Source organism: Oppia nitens, unplaced genomic scaffold (genome assembly GCF_028296485.1).
Source record: "Oppia nitens isolate AA-2021 unplaced genomic scaffold, nextdenovo-longstitch-racon4-pilon3 scaffold6_pilon_pilon_pilon, whole genome shotgun sequence".
NCBI classification, from domain to species: Eukaryota; Metazoa; Arthropoda; class Arachnida; order Sarcoptiformes; family Oppiidae; genus Oppia; species Oppia nitens.
This window is the reverse complement of record NW_026533250.1, coordinates 3,587,855-3,605,970: the sequence shown is the minus strand read 5'-3', so window position 1 is coordinate 3,605,970 and position 18,116 is coordinate 3,587,855. Positions and strand designations below refer to the sequence as shown.

Sequence of the window (18,116 nt, the reverse complement as noted above, 5' to 3'; positions counted from 1 at the left end):
AATTTTATTTATATTTAATTTTAAATTAATTAAAATAATAGTAATAATTATTATTCAGTTAATTGTCACTTAGCGTAACATTGAATATATTATTTTTTTTTTTAAATCCAATTAATAACTTAGTTTATAATAAGTCAGCAATGATTCATCAATTTATTTATAATACAGTATTTTTTTCTCTCAATTTATAGGCAATTTAGTAAATCGTATTTGAATTAAATGCCATTAATTAAAATTTATTGCAATCAGTCATTGATTTAAATTTAGATTTATTGGATAATTTAGTTGTAATTAAATGCATAATACAAAATATAATTAGAATAATAGTAATATTAATAAAAACTATGTTTTGTAAGTTCAAAATGTTTATTTGATACGACATTCAATAACTACCGTAATTTTATGGTTAATTTTTTATTATAAATAGTTAGTTAGAAAATTTATCCAAATATTGGTTTTCGGTTACATTTCATTACACCGGTGGCGGCGGAGGAGGAGGTGGCGGCGGTGGAGGGGGTGGCGGCGGAGGTACCATCATATTAGACATTTGTGTCATCGGCATAGATGGTGGTGGGGGTGGTGGAGGCATAGGTGGTGCGGGAGGTTGAGCACCGGGTCCAGACATATATACATTCCAAGGATTACCATTTGATGCTTGTGTTTGAGTAGGGGGTGGCGGTGGAACTGGAGATACACTTGAGGTGTTCCAAGTGTTTTGAGACCAACCCATTTGGGTATTAGCCGCCGGATTATAGATATTGTTTTGAGTGTAAACATCACCCATTGGATAGTGATTATTGTTATTATTCATAAGATAACTTTGCGATGTTGGCCAAGAATTCATTGATGTGGAAGTGGGCCACGAATTGTTAGGTTGTGCCATATTTGGTGTCGGCAAAAGTGGTGTTGTCATAGCAGTAGTAGTATTAGTAGTATTGGGTGACATTGAATAAGCAGATGAAATAGGAGGTGGTGGCGGTGCGGCTATAGCTCTGGGTGCAGCCGAACTACCAGTGAAGCCAATAGTTGGACCCGAACCAGCAGTTATTGAATTGCTACTAGACTTTGGTGGTGGTGGCGGTCCTTCACCCAATTCAGCCATTAAAGACATGTATTCCTCATCGATCTTAGACTGATTGACGGGACCGGTGGGTGTCTTCTTTTCTTTACAATCGCGGGCAATATGTCCGACACCATTACAATTGGTACAGACGACATTGTTGGTCACATTTGGTTTGTCCGGACACTGCCACGAACGGTGTACTGTTGAGCCACAGTTGGAACAACGCGGACCATCACTCTCGCGAAGAGTACCGTTCAGAAGAGCCAACTCTCGTAATTGCATTCGTCTTAAATCGTTCTGATTTTCGGGTACTTCTATGCCCTGACGGATCACTTCCTTAATCTGATTATTATTTAATAAATATAATTAAACTACAATATAATGACTAAAATTTTAATAAAATTCTTTGCTTACTCTGGCGACAGCTTTAATGACCGAATCGTGTGTCAGACCAGTAATAAATGCATGTAAGGGTTCGTCTTCACCCGGCATTGGCTGACCATCCTTTCGGCCAATTTTTCCTTCCTTTACGGATCCTTTTCCTCTAATAATAATCTTAGCATTCGTCTAAAAATACAACAAAAATTATAATATAAAGAAATATCAAAATAATAATAATACAAACATCTCTTTCCATGGACTTCAATGTATTACCACGAGGACCAATAAGAAGTCCTACAAAATTAATATCAGGATATTCCTCCTGAGGTATCAAAACCTTTTCACTAATCTTGAGTTGTGGAGCCCTAACAGTAGATAAAAATGTCATCAAAAATTGTTTCATTTATTTAGTTTTAAATGACTAACTTGTAATCAGCCGGTGGTTTATACAATGGATTTAATGCATACATCTCTTGAATACAATCGTGTCTTTTATCTTCTAATTTCTTTCTGGTTCTAAACTCTCGAGTATTAAGTCGTTTGCCTTCATTATTATAGATAGGCTCGGGAGAGGGTGACCTGAAATGAGACAGCGGGTATGTCGTCTACAATCTGTTCAATCATTTTTGGGGTTTTTATATTTTGTATGATATTTATAATAATAATAATAATAATAATAAAGTATGTTATTTGATAAGATAATTGTTTAAAATTATTATCATGTAATATAAACTTAAACTTAAACCTAAACATTAATAATTAGTGTAATTTTATAAAAAAAAACTTTAAAAAATAATTAGTAATTAATATTGTGTTGAAAACCCTATAATAAAATTTAATTAATTGCTGAAATAAAAATGTGATTATTTTTTTTTGCTGAACAATTATGGTTTCCACAAAAACCTAAATACTATCATATGATTAATATCTGTTAAGAAAAAGTTTAAATTAAAAGATTTATTATTAATCTGACAATAACTACGAAAGACAACTAGTGGTTAAAGAATCAATAAATCAATGAATTGATTGTTTTTAAAAAAAAACTATTTGGTAACTATTTGGTCGATATATTCACAAAAAAAAATAGAAAAGATTATAGGAATCGATGGTTCAAATTGAATGGTGTGTCGGATGTGTTTTAGCGGCCGTCAAACCTCTCTTCCGGATTGGCGGGAATCCCGAGATCACCGGACACTAACTGTCGGGTTATGGCTTCAATCTCTACTTGAACTGTAAACAAAAGTGGTTAAGAAAGGGGCCAAAGACCCCATCGGTTATAGCTTTGAACAAATATAATATGTATAGACTATTAAAAATAATAATGAATTATTATTATTATTATTTGATATTTACTAATAATAATAAAGACCTATAATTAAAAACCAAACATTAATTTTTTTGAATTACAAAAAACCTGAAAACGAGTGTTTAATTAGATTTTACGTTAAGTTTCAATTAATATTAATATATTGAATACATTATAATATAATAATAATAAACAACTAAACACTTAATAATAAATTATATAATAATATGTTTATAAAACAGCTATGAATTAAACGTGTGATTAATTAATGGCAACTTCTTTTAAAAAACAATTATTCAAATAATTAATAATAGATTACAACAATAATACACACATTGAAAGTGTGGTCAAAATACTTACGAAGATATATCTTTTCCTGTTCTTTGGTCAGACTGGACGGTATGATCGTCGGCATCCCCGGTAGGAACACCTTCTCTCTATCGTCTCCACCCCATCGGCTCTTACGCTTCTTTCGGCGATCGCTCATCTCTGCGGTCAACCAACCAATCAAAACAAACAAACAGTTAGACAACAAAAGCAAACAAACCGAATGTCACCGATTGTCTGATGCGGTCAATCGGTGGCCAAATCGGTGATTATATATATTTTGTTTACTAAACACTTACGCGAACCATACGAGTCATTGCTGTCAATTGAGTCATCGAAACCTCTTTTATCGGAACTCATTGGTCAACTTGCGAGTGATATCTGTCTGTCAGTCAGTGACTGTCACCGCAATTGGTCTCAAACAATGAGTTTATGTGACAAAAACACTTGTCTTCTTAAGATTCAATAAATCAATTGAATGTCTGATTTTTAACTCATTTTATGTATTATTTTAGTAAACAATTAGAAAATTGTTTTCAAAACCAAAATGGCGTCAAATTATTGGAAACAAACGTTCATAAAGTGTGTAACAAAATGTTTGATAAGTTTATAATAATTGACAAAAAAATATTTGAATTGAAATAAATTAATAATTAAATTCATTTTTATTTATTTATAGGTAAATATAAATTTTTTTATTTTATTTTTATTAAACAATTTGAAAACAACTTACAGTTTTAATATATATTTATTTAAATTAAAAATTTAATATTATTTTTCTTAAATTCAAAAGTAACGATAATTTTATTTTCATCAATATTACCAAAAATATTTTAATAATATTATTATCAATAAAATTTGTTTGAATCACATAAGTGTTTTGTCTTTTAATCATTAAAACAATTAACTTTTTTTAGAGGATATTAATGATATATAAAAGTTGTTTAAATACAACAATAAATATTCAATAATAATATCAATATTAGTATATATTTGTTAACAATAAATGTATGCGAAAAGTGTGAAAATAAATATGTAAATAGCTATAAATGAAAAGCAAACTAAATCATGATTTATTTTTACAATCACTTTAAACGCTAAATAAAATTTTAATTATGATAAAAATATAATTAAAATTTTAGTTTCAAACCAAATCAAACAAAATATATAGCATTCGCGCAAACTTTTATAAATTGATATTAACTTCAATTTAAAAAAAATAACTTCAACTCAGATTAACCCGTATTCGTGAACGTCTATTGTGACCACTTTTCGACGGAATATTCGCTGAGCTTCTGGCTGTGAGCGCCTCCGGAGTTAAAATTTCAATTTCATCCGAATTTATTTTATCGGCCGGCGATGATGCAGACATATGAACCAATGAATCGGGTGTTAAAATCTCAATATCATCTGATGAAGAAGTGATGTCTATTGTTTTGGATTCGTTAGGTTTTTGTGGTGTTAATTGTCGGTGCAATTGATTATTTCTGGCCACTTGTAACGGCACAAACTGATTGCCAAATGGCGATGAATTAACCGTATTAGACGTTTGGGGAGTTTTTCTTTGATGAGAGATTTCATTTGGGCCGTCATTTTGGCCTCTTTTCATAATTTTCATTTGAGTTGGTTTAGTGTTTGTCATTGAATTCAGATTCATTGAATTCAGATTCATTGAATTATCATTTCTTGGATCAAATAGCTTCTTCGGCTGAAAGTTTCTCTCTTTATTTGCCGAATAACTAACGTTTGCTTTGGCCGATTGGCTTTGTCTTTGTCGAAGAATTCTTTCATTGTGTTCAACAAAAGACTCGGGAATATCATGAATTGTCGGTTGGCTTTGATTTTGATTCTTTCTATTCGCCGGTCGATTATCGCGTTTGTTGTTTGACTTAAACCAATTGGATGGCGGGCGTGGGAGTGAAGACTCGGCAATTCTAGGCCGAGATTGCGGCATATAATTGGGTGCAATAAACGAAGGAGTGGCCAACATTTTTTTCGGACGACTCAAATCAATATTAGCACCAAATTTATTATTAATATATTCGAGTCCTTTTCTCGAGAGATGTTCCGATGCATCTTCAGGTGTATCATAAGCACTGAGATTAGCGTTAAAACATTGCTTATCGGGTAAAGTCATTGTTAATGACTGTGTCCTCATTTGACCGAAAGTTAATATTTCAAAGATTGCTAATTGTTTGAAATATTTTTGACATTCGCTGTCAAATATATGTCTGAAACTATCGATTAATTGTATGTTATTTAAAGTATTTGTTGACATTTGTTGTTCACCATATCTTCTGTTTTTATTTTTGGTATTTGGTATACTATTATTGACTACATTATCGCGTGAATTGGCTGTAATTTCAGCAAATGAAGGCTTTGGCAGTAGTTTATCATCATTTGTTTTAATACCCGATAACTGGTTCCATAAATCCTGCATCGGAGGAAACTCTTGATTTCTTTGGCTCTCATGTTTCGGTGACTGAAACGGAGAGTTTGACGAATGATTCAAATTGACAGAAATCTCTTTTATGTGTGGATTCGGATAATTGGGTGGATTAGCAAAATTTGATCCAAATTGATGTGTGTTAGCAATCTTATTGCGAGGATTTCGGTGACCAAATGAATTGGGATATTGTGATGAATTGCCATAATTTTGATCTCTTTGCTTGTGATGTCTGTGCTGAGGTCGTGTCTGCAATGGTTGACCGGAACTGACAAAATTCTCATATTTTCCGGACATTTTAAGACCGTAAGTAATGTTAATAAGATTAGCGGGCGATAACTTATAGCCCTTTCCTTTAGTACATCTCAAAGCAACTCCACCAACAAATTCTTCGTCAAATACAATATCAAATAAAGTGTTTACTTCATTGCTATCATCAATATGTTTGCCAACAATAGTTCCCTTTGCGCCCAATGGAACTGATATACCACTTCTGATATTCACAACGCGATCAAACAGATTATATGTCGCTTTAGGATCGGGCAAAGAGTAACCCAAATAGTGAATCGGACGGAATAATTGAATCGGTTTGTATGTCTCCATAACTGGAGCTAATTCCTGGGGAAACACCTAATGAAACAATAAAATTATAGCTAAAATAATAAGATTATTATAAAAATGCATACAATGTGTGTATTAATAACATCTTCAATGGCTTCGACAACAAATTCGTCAAGAATTTCTGCATTACATTTCTGGCGTTTCTCTTGAGAAGATGGCAACGATTTCAACCAATTGGTAATTGTTTCCAATGTTTTTAATCTATAAAATAATAAAATTTTAGAATAAATCAAATAATAAAAAATTTTAATTCGTTACTTGTCTTCGCCGGGTATCAAGTCTTCAATATTGAAGAAATCTTTTTCAACACAAACGGACAACTTTTCAAAAATGAATGGAAATTTAGTCAAATATTCTTCCATTATTGAGAAGATTTTTCCCGAAAAAAGCCAATTATCATCTCTTTTAATAGAATATCCGGGAATCTCTTCGTTTTTCGAGTTAAACTTAAGATTCAGACCGATATTAATCCTTTTCTGTGAATCTCTATTATTCTTAAGAACAAAAATAGTTCCCGTAATACGTGACAATAGATGAGCATTAATGCCTAACTTTTGTGCCAAAACATAGTTCGGCATATATTTCTCATGAATTATCTCTTGAGCCCTGTCCTGGATTTCTCTTAAATCGGGTTCCAATTGAGGAAACACCTCAACAGTTACCACTCCATTCTTACAGTCGATGACCTTAGCTTTTGAACCATAAAATGGATTCGCAATGGGAAAGCATTCACATCCTCTCGGAAACATGTCTTCAATGGATCGGAATTGTTGCGAATGATTTTCATGAATAGTTATATCTTTAACAACCATTTGAATGGGACATATGATAGGTGTAGTTCCCCACTGTTTTTCAAGTGTTAGTTTGCCTTTAACTCCATGCATATATTTCCAACCAGTCATAGGGTAAACATGAACTAAGACGTCCGGTTTGCTAACAATTATACCCCATCTCTCTTTGCATTTTCTAATAACTGAATTAATGCGACCATTGTTTTCAGTAAACTCTTGATCTGTTAGATCATTACAGATAATACGATTGCCATCTTTGACAAACTTGATTTCAGAATTAGTTACTTTAAACACTTTGGCCTCCAAAAGATGTGGCCAATTGACAAACACTGTCTGATCCAATAGTTGTTGAGCCACCGATTCAATCTCATAAATGGTGTTGTTTTTGATAATAACAATCATATTGTCACCCATGGATGTCTGTTCAAAGACACGTACCCTTTCCTTTCTAATGGCAATCTCGTGTTGAATATATTTGAATGTTGGAAATCCAGGTATAAACACATTTAGTTTAACGCCGCGACACAAACCTTTGTGTATATTTTTTGCTGGCAATAAAAAGCTATTGATATCGCATTCAACATATTGTGAGTGATTTACGACAATATCAGGAAAGATAGATCGATTTGGTGATACATATGGTGGTAAAGACTGTTCACAATATGTAAATATCAGATGCGGGCCGTGTCTGTTACGTCTCGCTTCATCTGCAGTTAACTTCTTATCGACGCTTTTGGTGGCATCTAATAGAAGCTTCTCATCGATGAACGGAATCAGTACGACGGCCTCCCAAGACTGTTGTTTTTCATTTTGATCCGTTTCGAACTCTTCGGGATAAAAGTCAATGAGTGGTGAATTAGGAGACGTTACTAATGATTCGTAAGCTTTGGGCAACAATTCTTTACTGGCAGCGGGCAGTACTGCTAATAACTGTTCAAATGGTTTAAATGGTCGGCCCATATCAAAGCCGAGGTTAATGTCGTGAAATTCATTGACATCAGATATATAAGGTGCATAATGGTGGGGATAATACCAGCTCCAAGACATACATCCATTGTAATAGTAATGAAGATTCCATTGAATGGCACGAATATATTCATGTGCCTGTTCTCTGAGTACTGATTGATCCACTTGTTGGTACTTGAGTTTGTCGATATAGTAGTTATCTTTATGTGATCTGAACTCATCCTTAAACAATTCTGAATCACTGCTCTCATATATTTCATCTGATTCAATATCTACGACTTCGGATTCATTTTCAATGTCTGGATCTATCAATAGATTACTAACAGCTGCTGCTCTCGAAGTGTTTGGCTCTTCATTTCGATTAAACAGCTTTCGACCAGTTTTTGACTCAAAATATTTGAGGTCAGCCCACGTATCGTTAAAATTATCAATGTCTACATTCTTGAGTTCATTGATATACTTCTGGAATCGCTGTAAATTCAACGTTCCGTTATCATTAAGATAACCGTCTAATGTAGGCATTACTAACTTATAGGCCGCGTATAACTTCAATAGTGAGCTCTTATTTATATGAAAGTGAGGAATGTGTGGAATAAAATCATTACCGACAAGAAAACCCATGAGAACCCAATCGTCAATAATTTTCTCCAATTCATAACCAAATGGCAAACGGTTCTTGAGTTCAGAAAACTCGTGATCAAGATATTCACGAAAGAGTGACAAATGAAACAAATGAAATGTAATCGCTTCGGGATTGGAGTCTCTCTTGTTTTTATCAGTTTTGCTTCTGTTGTATTTAACTTCTTCTCTAAGAAGTGAAAAGTGTGGTTCATGTGAACAGACGCCTAACATTATAAGATCGGCGTCTAAACCGTATAGACAGTGACGGGTATTCGGGTCGTATCCCGGCTGAGATTTTTCGTATCGAATAAAATCCATAACTTTATGTTCCCCTTCACCGGGAGTTTCGTGACCACTGAGTATAACTTTAACATTACGCCAAAGATCGTCGGATGAAATCTTATTGACCACAAAATACTTCAAATGCTGATGAAGTCTATCCATAAAAGGAGTTCCCGGAGTAATGCAATTTGAATCAAAGCGTTTCTCTTCAGGCAATTTTTCGCCCCTCTCTTTGGCCTCATTCTCACGAGTCTCGGCCTCTTGAGCCGAACGGAAACGTCGACCTCTTTGTTGGTTCATCTTAGCTCTGGGAGCCACTCCGTCGATAGCCATAAAAAAGACTTTTCGCGGTTTAATCATACGAAACAAGAACTCTATGTAACGAAAGATGTCCTGAAATATCTTCTCTTCGGATATACGAAAGTGAACGTCTTCATCATTAGGATGGGAACAGTTGTGAATTATGCCATTCATATCCAAATATAAATTATCAAACTCTGGTATCTATTATTTGGACAAAACAATCAAATATTAACAAATTGCTAATCACTGACACCTCTATGTCATACCTGATATTCACGAACTACTTCGCTAAGACACGGATACCGTTCACTAATCCAACGGTAAAACTTCGGGACACCCATTGTTTCTGTTTATGTCTGTCTTCGTCTGTGTGTCTTGAGATCAATTCAAGTGATCACTTTAGTCAATACATATGATTATTAAAAAAATAATTAGATTATAATAAATACATTTAAAATAACAAATCAAACGTAAAGTTAATGCAATTATAATCAACAGTCAAATCACATGCGATTACAGACAAAAACAGTCAAAACACTAAACAGTGTTAATGTGTGGACAATAACGTTGTATTCAGACTATCATTGGATATGATTGGACAACACTTTGCTGTTTGAGATTCAATTACTTTATATTAATATAGAGAGAGTACTGTATGTATTGTACAGTAATGTAATGTAAATGTATTGAGGATTGCATTCAACTCAACAAACCTATAGATAGTGAGAGAGAGAGAGAGAGACAACACATTTGAGTGAATAATATCAGCAAAAAAAGTGATTTTTAAAAACACACAAAATGTTTGAATCAATTTTGAATGCAATCCCACATCATATGGTCTGTAATTGAATTGTTTTTAAAACAATTAATTGATTTGATTATTGTTTTTATTAACGACAAACAGGACTTTGATGGCCAACGTCGGGCCGAAAGATGGTTTCAACTCATTATTCTAGTGTTTGCCGTAAGTGTTGTCACTATTAATATAAATCGTGACGTGTATTACAATCGCTGTATTTGTTTATTAATTATTATTATTATTATTATTATTAGGTGTCGGGTCTGGTCTGGGGTTATGCCGTCCAGCAGTTCTCATACACTGTCTATACATTGGGCGCCGGTTTTGTGTTGGCCGCACTCGTATGTCATACCAGTCACACATTTGTTTGTTTTTTTAATAATATGATTAAAAATGTTTGTTTTCAGCTAACCCTACCTCCGTGGCCACTATACCGACGCAAACCATTGCAGTGGCAAAAGGTTAAGTCTGAGACCAGTTATAAACCCAAGAAGAAGTCCAAATAAAGACAGAGAGCCACTAATGATTTGTTTTTAAGTATTTAAATATTTATATAATTATTTAAAAAATAACAAAAAATTAAAACTTTTTTTTAAACAACATTTAATAACAATTTATATTTAATGTTATTTTATATGTATTTCATTTGTTTTTCTCATATTTCACTGAAAATGCAAAATACAATTTTAATTTAATTCAAAATTTTTTGATATTTATTTCGAAATAATTCTCTTTTGTGTTGTATTAGAGGTTTTGAATCTTAATATACTTTTTTGTTTAATAATAATAAAACAATTATTTTTTAGTTGATTTTTAAAAACCCGTTGATGTGTCACGTCTTAAGTGTCAATAGAAATATCTTAATTATTATTATTATTATTATTTAATAATTTGTTTTTTATATATATTTAAATAACGTTTTACTTTATATAATATACTGTATACTGTGCTAAAGCTGTAAATAAGTGAATTATTTACTATAAATATATCTCCAAATACTGTACAATTCAGTTCAATCAACACTTTTTTTTGACATTTGTTTTTTAACGTTTGATAATATTAATAATAATAATAATAATATTAATGATTACTCTTTTTTTAAAAAAAACTCATCAGTCAGTCATCCAGTTGTTCAATCTCTCCAGTTATACGATCGGGATCTGCCTGTACTGTAAAGCCTAATATAGAGTTATCGATCACTCGTTTTCCTTTTTTCTTCTTTTTGGAGGCCAATTGAAAGCCATTATTATCGCTGTCGGAAACGTTTACCACCGAATTCGCTGCCGAAGGTTGGCTCGCTTTGTTAACGGACGGAGTTATGGCCGGCGCCGGTCCCCACATGAGTTCCTTTTGAGAAAAAAACATTTTGTTTAGTGTTTCTTCTAAAAAATAATTGATGTATTGATGATAATGACATACCTCTGTGGCCTCTTTTTTCGCTCGATTTCGAAAGTAAGATCGCCTTTCAATAAACTGTTTGGCGAAGTCTTTGACATCTTTACTCTCTCCAAGATATGAACGAACGTAATCATTGATTTCAAATGGAGATTCAACGTCTTTTAAAAATGCTATAAATGTTGGAACTGTTGACAAATAATAATAATAATCATTACATACAATTCCGGTATAATAAAATGATAACATACTGTCAACACTTGACTGATACTTGGAAAGGGCATCAATACACCATTGCGTAAATTCATCGGGTTTTTGTCGCCTCTGATTTTCGAAGAGTCTTAAAACTGATTCCTAATAAAAGATAAATAAATGTAAAACAATTTCTTATTTTAAAAGTATGAATTATTTTTAAAATTAAATACTTCTTCTTTTTTATCGCGAGAATTAGCTTTACTATTGGTATTGCCCTTTGAATTGGTTTGCATTGAAGGTAAGGCACTATCATTGGCTCTGTTAGTCGAAACACTTCGAGATTCTGGTTCCCAAAATCCCATACCAGTTGAAGAACTGTTGTTGTTATTAGCTTTGGTGGTCGTCTGAGACGGAATTTGTCCAAAGAGCTGATTGTTGGCATTATTCCAAATGCCAGAGTTTGGCACACTATTAGTCACATGTGTCTGTTGTTTCCTACTATCGTGAGCTCTTTGTTTGGCCGCTTTCTCCGACTCTTCTCTCTGTATTTCGGTCAATGTCTTTACCGGACCGCTCTGTTGATGATATGCTGGTGTGGCCCACGTTAATGACTTATTCTGCTGTTGCTGTTGTGCAGCAAACAACGCCTGCATGTGCTTCTGCTGTAACTGTCTCTGCCTTTCTTCGCGATCTTTTTCCTCTTGAATTCGCTGAATGTCATCCAATGACAATTGTTTTTGACTTACATCTGATGATGTTTGTCCCCAACCTTTACGTTTATCATGTTGTTGTTGTTGTTGTTGTTTCTGTTGTTGTAACTTAAGGAAAGCTTCTTGTTGTTGCTGCTGTTGTTGTTGTTGTTGCTGTTGTTGTAATTGTCTGAGTCGTTCCATATCCTTAACTCTTTCCCTCTCCCTTTCCCTTTCGAGATCAAATAATTGCTGTTTTTGTCTCTCTTTTTCCAATTCTATTTGTCTCCGCTTGTCTTCCTCCTGAAGTGCCTGTCTTCTGGCAAACTCTTCCAAACGCATTAGCTCTTCTTGTCGTCGTTTTTGTTCCTCAGCTGCTCTACGTTTTTCTTCTTCCATACGAAGCCTTTCCTCCTCTTCTCGTCGTCTCTTTTCTTCTTCTTGTTTACGAATAAGCTCTTGATTTCTAAGTTTCTCTTCTTCTAACTTTTTCTGCAATTCCTGGTATTTACGTTCTCTTTCTTCTATAAGTCTTTGATGTTCTTCCTGTTCCAATTTCTTTCTTGTCTGTTCCTCTTCGTAAGACTTTCGCCTCTCTTCGAGTTCTTTCAATTCTTGTTCTTTACGCTGCATTTCCTCAATAGCTGATACAGACATTGCTCCGGAATTCATATCCCAAATGCTTTGAACGTGAGAAGAATGTCCACTATTATTGTTCTGCATTTGATGCGATCGTGCATTTTGTAACCGCAAACCAGTCAACGCGTCCAATGGAGTTATATCTTCATTAACAGGTCTAGTGTTAGGAATGGCTGACTGTAGAGACTGTTGCCTTTGTTGTTCTAAATGAACGTAACGTTGAACGAGAACTTCTTGTTGTTGTTGTTGTGACAGATCAGAAAAGCCCTCCTGTTTCTTAAGTTGAGCTAACAGTTCTCTTAATTGTGACTGCATGTCAACATTCTGTTGATTTGACAAAATATTTTGTTGTGATTGTTGTTGTAAGGGATGTATTGGATGAGGTGGTGCTTGTGATGAATGGGATGATATTTGTTGTTGAATTAAATTTTGATTGGCTGTCGCAGCCATGGGTTGTTGTGATGGTGGTGTCGGTTGTGATGTGGGTTTATGTGACAGTGATGATTGGCGACGGAGGGGAGGCGGATGAGACCCTTGAACAACAATAAATGGTATACAACCCCAGAGTTTTAATAGTTCGCCCAATTGTGTGAAATATTCGTCGCAACCCCTCCTGACTAGAAGATCCATTGCAAAGTAACCGGCGGTAAACCAATCGTACATTTCGTGTGGAGTGAATGGACCCTGAATATCGTTTTGCGGATCGCGATAAAGCCATTTGAAAGCGTCCTCGTGTTGAACGGGAAGTACAGCCATATCGTGACGAATATGTGATGGCTGTCCTATAGCTTGAGCCGGCGGTTCATCCGCCGACTTATCCTTTGGTTCGTCATCAGCAGTCCATTGGGCGACCATATTCTCCGCCTCTTTCTCTAAGTGTGCAAACTGTGCGAAGCCGTCCTCTTCAGAACTACTCTTGATATTATGAGAATTAGAAGTGATTGTATCGTTTGATTTTAATAACTTATTATTATTATTATTATTATTATTGGAAGGCGTATGAGTTGATAACTGTGTCGATGATTGAGACGACGACGACTTCTGTACTGATTGTTTCAATTGGGTTTGTGTCACATTTGATGACTCTTTGTTTATATTTTTGTCGTCCATTTTCGACGATTTCTCTATTATTGTTTCTTTTGGTTTAGCATTTTCAGATAGTTTTGAATTTTGATTAGTTTTGTTAAGACTGTCTTCATTTTTATTAAATTCTTTAGAATCTTCATCGTCGGCAAAATCGTTATTAAATTTGGTCTCATCGTCATCATTGGTATCCTCTCTAAAAGCTCCAGAAGAGTCAAATGTTCCCACTTTATCTTGTTCTCCGTCATCAATACTCCATTCGGGCAAACTTCCTCTGCGGTCATTTTCTTCAATATCATCCCATAAATCATTTGGATCTTTATCTTTATAGTTATACTTTCTGTGCGGTCCGTTCCTATCCGAGTAGTCTTTGTCGTATTCATAATCTTTGCTTTGTCTCCAACTGTTTGTACGATTCCATCCTTCCGCTGGCCCTCTGGCTGTTCTCCAGCCTTCTCTATCTTCACCTCTTCCAGCAGTCCTCCAGTTCTCAACCGAAGACGATCGTGAATTGTTTTTTCGTAAGCTATCGTCAACAGCAGCCGCACCGCCTCCACGACTAAAACTTCGTTCATATTTTTTATCTCTTTGATTCTCTTCAGTTAAACTGTTAGTTCTATCAAAAGATCTGTTAGTTCTAAAATCTCTTCGTTCCGGTGGACTGTCTCCCTCTTCAAAATTGTTTCGTTGATAATACACGCGACCCCTTCCTCGTCCTCTATCTGAAAGACTACCACCTCTGCCGGCTCTTATAGATATACCTCCTCTTTCATTGACACCACTTCTTTCCCCTCTATCGGCTGTATTACTTGCTTTTCCTATAAGTCTAAGTACAACATCACTATTGACACGATTCCAGAGACGTGATTCATCTTCAGTCATATTGGTCAGCGCTAAAGGCATTTGCATTTTATCCATAAAAAGATGTGGAAATTCTTTAAGATTTTCCGGTGGTTTTATATTATGATGAAATAATGCCAACATTTCTTCGCGTCCGTACCGATAATCAGCCAATTTATGTTTAGGCGGTGCACTACCCGATGATGATGTCGGCGGCATTCCTCCGGTCGTCGAGGCATTGCGTCCGCCGTCTGAAAGCGCTTTCAGCCTTTAATGGTTACATTCAAATGAGTTCATTAACACACTATTCATGTGATACTTATATACACAATATATTTAAATAATAAATCATAAAATAAATGACATAAAAGCATATTAACAACAAAACAATAAAAAATAAATATTAAAAAACATGTGTTAACTATTGTTTGTGACTACAAATCATAGGTTATTATGTGAAAGACATTTAAATTGAAAGCATTTTAAAAAAATTAATAAATCAATCAATTTGTTACCACTCGGGGCCAAACTTCATATCAGTTGCCATCATTTGTATGGATTCAATGGTCACTAATACCAAATAGACTTCTTCAGTCGTGTCTTAATTGAACAATAAATATAGTCGACCTCTTTGTCCGGCAATTAATTAATTTAACTTCTTTTATCACCAATTGATTGATTCATCAAATTTGGTAATTGATATGAAAACATGAAAAATCATCAAAAAAAACAAACAAACATATTATTACATGAATTGGTGTCCAACAGATGATATCAAATTAAAACAATTAATTAATTATTAAATCAATTGATAAATACCTTATTCAACAACAAATATATAATAATTATTTAAAAAAATATCATATAATATATGATAATAACAATAATTGATTTGTCGATATATTTATTTAATGGCAAGTATTGAGTAAATTGTTATTATTATTATTTTTTTGGACACTTCAAGTGTTTGAATAAAATATATTTTATAATAATAATAGTAATAATAATTAGTAATTAAATGACAATTCAAGTAATAGTTTTAGTTTAATAGACACTAATTGTTTAACCAATCAATTGATTGCAATTGTATTTAACATTTAGAAACACATTCGACAACAAATGTACTGTAATTTTCTTCAATAGATTTTTCTCTAAAAAAACACATATTATTATAACAATAACAACACTACAGTACAACACTATATACTCTTATAATAATTTTGTTTGACTCCACACACAAATGTATTCAACATTGAATGTAATGTATATAATGTATAGAGAGATAGAAAAAAATCTAATATACAGTACATATAATTTAAGTGAAAAATATTGCCATTGAATTCAATGTATTTTAACAAACAGTGTATATAACAGCTGCAAAACAACACAAAACAGCTCCAAATAGTACTGTATATACAGTAAAGTAATAATAATAATAATAATAATAATATGGTCTCCATATTGTACATACACTCCAATTGAAAAACAGTAATTACATAAACACCTAAACACTAGCCCCCCATGTGTTGACCTATTTGTTTGCATACACTTAGAAAGTACAACATTATTGTTGGATAAAAACTAATTTATATTTATATAATATATCAATCAATACTGTTTGCAAATTTTTTAGTGTCTTTTTTATACATACATTACGACAATTTTTTACCGTATAAATTAATATACAGTATTATTAAGTGTTTAATATTTTATTAATTTAATTAATTATTAATATTTTATTGATTTTTTTATATAAGTCATTATTATATGTACATATTATATGTATATTAAATAATGAATAACAATAACAATTAAATCGATTGACTAAAAAAAATTAAATACTGTTTGAAACATTTTTTAGGTACTTTTGATTGTACGACAATTTAGGACAATTGATGGCCATAATAGATGTTTTATTATTATTATCATTATTATTGTTATAAAATTTATCCATTGATTTGATTTGACTTTCTAATTGATCCACTTTAATGTCCAACAAATTCTTTTCGTGTTTCACTTTATCCAACTCTTTGGTCATTTGGTCTAATTTGTTGGCCAAAGCGCGAGACTCTTCGCGACATTTATTTTTCTCGTCTCTAACTTTTCGCCACTTTTCTGAATATAAAGAAAAGGTTTAATAATTTTTTAATTATCCAATAAAATTGTATCACTAAATACCTCTCCAATTAACCAAACAATCGCTCCAAAACTTCATTGTCTGTGTTTTTTAATAAAATATAATTTTAATTAATCTATTGATAAAATCAACGATAATTTCAAACCTTTTCCATCTGTAAAACCCGAGCTCTAGTCTCTTCCAGTTCTTTATTCCTCAAGTCGTGTCCATGTCTTGTGTGATACAGTGGTTCCGCATAATTCATGTCATAACTGGTCGTTCGTCCGATACGTCCATCGGCTGTATTTGTCTTTATCTCTTTTGTCGACAATTGTGATAATCGTTTGTATGCATTGTTTGCCATCTTTTTGTAATCACTTTAGATATCACTTAAAACTCAATCTATTTTATGACTTGTAATATGTAATCAAATTATTGGCTAATTTTACAAAATGATAATTATTATTGTAATAATATTGTATAAATAATTATAAATAGTAAATGATATGATTTTTAAATTGTTTTTTATATTTAAATTATAGTTAATTTTATTTTTGTTAATCAATTAATACTATAAATAATACTGTAATTTGAGATCAAATAAATTTGACATTTATTAGACAATCGGTGATCAAATTGATTTGTTTTTGGCCATCAATTAGTGAACAAGACATCAAATATGGCACACAATGACAATGATATTAATTGATTGTTACAATTATTATAATCACATCTTTTGCAGTGATTGTTGTAACAAAATGTAAGCAAAAGCTTAACCACGAGTTTAATGTTGTTTTTGAGGCTTTAATGCAATAATTGAAACAATCAATTGAATCAATGATTGAATGCTTATGTTATTTGTGAATGAATTTGTTATTATTTTATTAATATTATTATTATTAATATATTATGAAATCAATATAAAGTGTTACCATTTAAATGCTATTTTCACGGTTTATTAATACCTATTAGTGTTATATATGATAGTAGTTTACATTCAAAATATATTGAAATTATTAATAACATTGAAAGTAACCAAACATTTACTTTAATAATAACAGTGTATATTAAAAGTCATTTCCTAAATGTGTATACAAAACAAATTTAATGTTAAAGAGGAGTCCTATTAATAGTAAATAAAAAAAAACTTAATATTATTTTTACTGTAGTTTTACAACACTTTCTCTCACAATAATAATACACTCGTAATGTAAACACAGAGAGTCACTGATATATTATATGTTATGTTATGT

The 18,116-nt window shown here is 32.7% G+C and overlaps 5 protein-coding genes across 6 annotated transcripts; 1 reads left to right on the top strand and 4 right to left on the bottom strand.

Annotated features, from left to right (window-relative positions):
- Window positions 1–318: 318 nt before the first annotated feature.
- LOC128962569 (splicing factor 1-like) lies at window positions 319–3,646 on the bottom strand. The gene is made up of 7 exons (XM_054308954.1): window positions 3,377–3,646; window positions 3,111–3,239; window positions 2,599–2,674; window positions 1,871–2,023; window positions 1,689–1,809; window positions 1,478–1,630; window positions 319–1,405 (listed from the first exon to the last, which is right to left on the bottom strand). Exons 1-7 carry the CDS (start codon window positions 3,435–3,437, stop codon window positions 473–475), a joined length of 1,626 nt encoding a protein of 541 aa, XP_054164929.1. The 5' UTR covers window positions 3,438–3,646; the 3' UTR covers window positions 319–472.
- A 596-nt stretch (window positions 3,647–4,242) lies between these two features.
- On the bottom strand, window positions 4,243–9,678 carry LOC128962567 (5'-3' exoribonuclease 1-like). 2 transcript variants are annotated; one of them, XM_054308952.1, is made up of 5 exons: window positions 9,557–9,678; window positions 9,374–9,504; window positions 6,403–9,308; window positions 6,210–6,345; window positions 4,243–6,153 (listed from the first exon to the last, which is right to left on the bottom strand). In XM_054308952.1, exons 2-5 carry the CDS (start codon window positions 9,446–9,448, stop codon window positions 4,303–4,305), a joined length of 4,968 nt encoding a protein of 1,655 aa, XP_054164927.1. In that variant the 5' UTR covers window positions 9,449–9,504; window positions 9,557–9,678; the 3' UTR covers window positions 4,243–4,302. The 2 variants fall into 2 exon arrangements, with proteins under 2 accessions (XP_054164927.1, XP_054164926.1); XM_054308951.1 differs by having other exon boundaries at window positions 9,374–9,678.
- Window positions 9,679–9,805: 127 nt separating this feature from the next.
- Window positions 9,806–10,466, top strand: LOC128962570 (signal peptidase complex subunit 1-like). Its single transcript, XM_054308955.1, has 4 exons — window positions 9,806–9,944; window positions 10,012–10,071; window positions 10,161–10,247; window positions 10,314–10,466. The coding sequence occupies exons 1-4, from the start codon at window positions 9,906–9,908 to the stop codon at window positions 10,410–10,412; spliced, it is 285 nt and encodes a 94-aa protein (XP_054164930.1). The 5' UTR covers window positions 9,806–9,905; the 3' UTR covers window positions 10,413–10,466.
- Window positions 10,467–10,948: 482 nt separating this feature from the next.
- On the bottom strand, window positions 10,949–15,405 carry LOC128962568 (GRB10-interacting GYF protein 2-like). The gene is made up of 5 exons (XM_054308953.1): window positions 15,263–15,405; window positions 11,727–15,015; window positions 11,553–11,655; window positions 11,326–11,489; window positions 10,949–11,253 (listed from the first exon to the last, which is right to left on the bottom strand). The coding sequence occupies exons 1-5, from the start codon at window positions 15,295–15,297 to the stop codon at window positions 11,023–11,025; spliced, it is 3,822 nt and encodes a 1,273-aa protein (XP_054164928.1). The 5' UTR covers window positions 15,298–15,405; the 3' UTR covers window positions 10,949–11,022.
- Window positions 15,406–16,581: 1,176 nt separating this feature from the next.
- On the bottom strand, window positions 16,582–17,283 carry LOC128962693 (coiled-coil domain-containing protein 102A-like). The gene is made up of 3 exons (XM_054309095.1): window positions 17,030–17,283; window positions 16,926–16,965; window positions 16,582–16,862 (listed from the first exon to the last, which is right to left on the bottom strand). Exons 1-3 carry the CDS (start codon window positions 17,225–17,227, stop codon window positions 16,582–16,584), a joined length of 519 nt encoding a protein of 172 aa, XP_054165070.1. The 5' UTR covers window positions 17,228–17,283.
- Window positions 17,284–18,116: the final 833 nt, after the last annotated feature.